The sequence below is a fragment of the Pipistrellus hanaki genome (genome assembly GCF_964339955.1).
Source record: "Pipistrellus hanaki genome assembly, chromosome: 9".
Classification (NCBI taxonomy): Eukaryota; Metazoa; Chordata; class Mammalia; order Chiroptera; family Vespertilionidae; genus Pipistrellus; species Pipistrellus hanaki.
Genome location: NC_140511.1, coordinates 18947802 through 18951957, shown reverse-complemented (window position 1 = coordinate 18951957; position 4156 = coordinate 18947802). Strand labels below are relative to the sequence as shown.

Below are 4156 nucleotides of genomic sequence, written 5' to 3'. Positions count from 1 at the left end.
AACAGAAGGTTAATGGCTAAGGAGAGTAAGGATAGGCTTAACACCTTTTGAAGAGAGAGACTGATTCCAGTCACAGGCCCTCAGATGCTCTATTAGAGTTATATTTTCCAAATGATGGGCAATATTCCCCTACAGAAAACCTTTTTGTTTCTTGGGTTTAAACAAGATTATCCACTTTCCACCAGGACTGGCATAAAGGAATAAATGGAAGCCCAAAGAGGGAAATCTGATCACAAACAGGTTTTCAGTCAGTAATAGTTGTTTGGCCTTGGGCAATATACTACCGTATTTCCCCCAAAATAAGACATCCTCCGAAAATAAGACCTAGCGCATCTTTGGGAGCAAAAATTAATATAAGACACTGTCTTATTTTCGGGGAAACAGGGTAGCACTTTCTGAGTGAGCACTATTCAACACATACATCATGGGAGCAAGGTACAAAGAGAGCCACCTCTGTAGTTTACATCTTCTACCAAACACATAAAAAAGATAAAGAAACGTGTGGAAGTAAGTTTATGAATTTATTTGTCTTAAAATATCACTTCAATAGGTAATTGATAAAAGTTTTAAAAATCCAGTGAGCCTTTCATTTACCTCAGGGTACATTTCAAGTAAATCTAGCCATATTTCAAGGTTCTTTTTTATAAACATATTTTTCCTAAATATATTTTTATGGATTACAGCAGTGTTTTTCAACCTTTTTTGGGCAAAGGCACACTTGTTTGATGAAAAAAATCACGAGGCACACCACCATTAGAAAATGTTAAAAAATTTAACTCTGTGCCTATATTGACTATATATAAAGTAATTCTCTTGAATAGGAATCAAATAAACACAAAGAAAGTATTTTATAATTACTTTATTATGAAATATTAAGTAAACAAAATAGTGAAAAATTATAAAATTCTTGTCTTGTCTGCACCTACGGCACACCAGGCAACATCTCGTGGCACACTAGTGTGCCACGGAACAGCGGTTGAAAAACACTGGATTACAGAGAGGAAGAGATAGAAGCATCAATGATGAGAGAAAACCATTGGTCCGATGTCTCTTGCATGTCCCATGCTGGAGATTCAGTCTGAAACCCAGGAATATGCCTTTGACCAGGAATCAAACCCGAGACTCTTAGGTTCTCACTGAATAAACCCATCAGGTTCTCTTTAGCCACATGTGGTTGGTGGGTATACCTTGGTTTTCTTATCTGTGAAATGAGGATAAAATTGCCTACGTCATTGGAAGGAACAGATTTCTATTCCTGGGAAACCCCTGCATCCTATCTTGTCCTTGGGAAGTCCCCAATTAATCTTGTTTCCCAAGGTCTTTACCCTCAGGGCCCCGCCCCTTCAAGTCTCCGCCCCTTTCCAAGCCTCTTAAGGCCCAGGGAGGAAGCAGCCTGGCCATAAATGCAGCGGGCTTCAAGGCAGCAAAGTCTTCAACCACAGTGTGGCTGGCTCCTGTCTCTCGCACCCGTCACCTCCTTGGCTCTGAATCCCCTACTCGGGGCTTGGGCAGTGTGTCTGCAGCGCTGCTGAAGGGGCCAAGGCTTGGTTGTGAGTGGAGGCAAGAAGTCAGCGCTATCCTTGCGAGCTGCTCCTGGAAGCATGGATGTGGGAGAAGTGCTCAGCTACCAGCCCAACAGGGGCACCAAACGCCCCTGGGATGAGCAAGAGGAGGAGCTGAAAAAGGCCAAGAAACTAGCTGGTGCTGGAGGACGCGACCGCTTTCGGGAAGAGGGAATGACGGTGGGAAAAGCAGCAGATGATGACCAGAAGATGCTGCTTCAGATTGTGGACAACGAAGGTGAGGGGAAAGAGGAAGAGGAGGAACCACTGGATGCCAGCTCCGTGAAGAGAATGATCCTGATCTTTGAGAAGAGATCCTACAGGAACCAAGAGCTGAGGGTTAAGTTTCCAGACCAGCCCGAGAAGTTCATGGAATCCGAGCTGGACCTCAATGACATCCTCCAGGAAATGCACGTGGTGGCCACCAGGCCGGACCTGTACCCGCTCCTGGTGGAGCTAAATGCCGTCCCGTCTCTCCTGGGGCTGCTGGGACACGACAACACAGACGTGGCCATCACCGTGGTGCACCTGCTGGAGGAGCTGACAGATGTGGACGCGGTCCACGAGGGTGAGGAGTGGGGAGCGGAGGTGCTGGTCCAGGCGCTGGCGGACGGGCACGTGGTGGCGCTGCTGGTGCACCACCTGGAGCGCCTGCGGGAGACGGTGGCGGAGGAGGCGCAGGGCGTGCATGACACCCTGGCCCTGGTGGAGAACATGGCCGAGTTCCGGCCCCAGATGTGTGCGGAGGCCGCCCAGCAGGGCCTCCTGCACTGGCTGCTGAACAGGCTGAAGGCCAAGATGCCCTTCGACGCCAACAAGCTGTATTGCAGCGAGGTGCTGGCCATCCTGCTGCAGGACAGCGATGCCAACAGGGCCTTGCTGGGGAAGCTGGGCGGAATGGATGTGCTCTTGCGGCAGTTATCCGTGTTCAAGAGAAGGGATCCCCGCACCGCGGAGGAGCGGGAGATGATGGAGAACCTGTTTGACTCGCTCTGCTCCTGCCTGTTGCTCAGTGCCAACCGCGAGCGCTTCCTGCAGGGCGAGGGCGTTCAGCTGATGAACCTCATGCTCAGGGCCAAGCGGGTGTCGAGGAGCAGCGCCCTCAAGGTGCTGGACCACGCCATGCTCGGGCCCGAGGGCAAAGGCAGTTGTGATATGTTTGTGGACATCCTGGGCTTAAGGACCCTCTTTCCCCTCTTCATGAAATCTCCCAGGAAGATCAAGAAGGCGGGGAGCACCGAGAAGGAGCACGAAGAGCACATCTGCTCCATCCTGGCTTCCCTCCTGCGCAACCTGACAGGCCAGCGGCGAGCCCGGCTGCTGGGGAAATTCACCGAAAATGACAGCGAGAAGGTGGACAGACTGATGGAGCTGCATTTCAAATATCTGGATGCCGTCCAGGAGGCCGACAAGAAGATGGACGCGGGGAAGCAGCACGGGGCCCTGCGAGGGGAGGTTCTGGACAGCGACGCTGAGGAGGAGCTCTACCTGCGGCGCCTGGACGCGGGGCTCTTTGTCCTGCAGCACATCTGCTACGTCATGTCGGAGATCTGCAACGCCAAGGCCCCCCAGATTCGGCAGAGGGTTCACCAGACCTTAAGCATGAGAGGGAGCTCCATCGATGTGGTGAGGGACATCGTCAAGGAGTACGCGGAGAGCATTGGGGATGGCCGCAGCCCGGAGTTCAGGGAGAGCGAGCAGCAGCGCATCCTGGGCCTGCTGGTCACCCTCTAGAGCCCGCCTTGGGCGGCACCCACAGGCTCAGGGCCTTCCTCCCAGATTCTGCTCCGCTCAACGTGACTTTCGGACAAATGGAACTAGTGTTTTGTTTTGGTTTGTAAATAGTACCAAAGAGTATAAAACATTTTATTGCTATTATCTGTACCTGTTTAGATGTAGATCATTAGATTGTTATAATTAAAGGGCCTGGGCTTGGCAACACACATATTAAAAAGCTTAAAGTTTATCTTCCTGTAGAACAAAAATACCAAAATAAAATATATTTTAAAAAATAAAACTTTTGAGTATCGTCTCAGTGTTCTTAGCATGAAGTTCAGTTTCCTTATCATGGCCCTCAAGACTTTTAGAGAAAACTTCCTCTGTCAGGCCCTGTAGGTGAGCAGGGTATATATGACTCCAGCTCTCATGGACTCTCAGCCATTAAATACAAATTACAAAAGCAGACACGTGCAGTAGAGGAGGTGCTAAGAAAGGGAATAATGAGGAGGGGCTGCTTACTCAGACTGAAGGTGAGTTGAGTGACTTTAACAAAGTGACATTGGAGACCTGAAGAATGATAAAGAATTGGATGAGGAGTGGGGCTGGTGGCCTGACAGAAAAGTGAGGATTGGGCACTGGGAGGAATAAATATATATATTTTTTTGTGTAATTGGAGACAGTAAAGGTGGGCTGTGATGCTTATAAATATTGTTATGGTCTGAATATTGGTGACTTTCCAAAATTCATAACTAGATTTCTAGTTTTGGAGGTGATGGTATTAGGAAGTGGGGCCTTGGGGAGGTGATTAAGTCCTAAGGTGGAGCCCTCACGAATGGGATTAGTGCATATATAAGAGGCAGGAGAAAGCTCCCTCA

General features: G+C 49.2%; 1 protein-coding gene across 1 annotated transcript; it reads left to right on the top strand.

The window, feature by feature from the left end:
• Window positions 1-1601: 1601 nt before the first annotated feature.
• Window positions 1602-3296, top strand: LOC311627615 (beta-catenin-like protein 1; the record flags this gene model as incomplete). Its single annotated transcript, XM_084894108.1, has 1 exon — window positions 1602-3296. One exon carries the CDS (start codon window positions 1602-1604, stop codon window positions 3294-3296), a length of 1695 nt encoding a protein of 564 aa, XP_084750234.1.
• Between the last annotated feature and the right edge of the window lie 860 nt (window positions 3297-4156).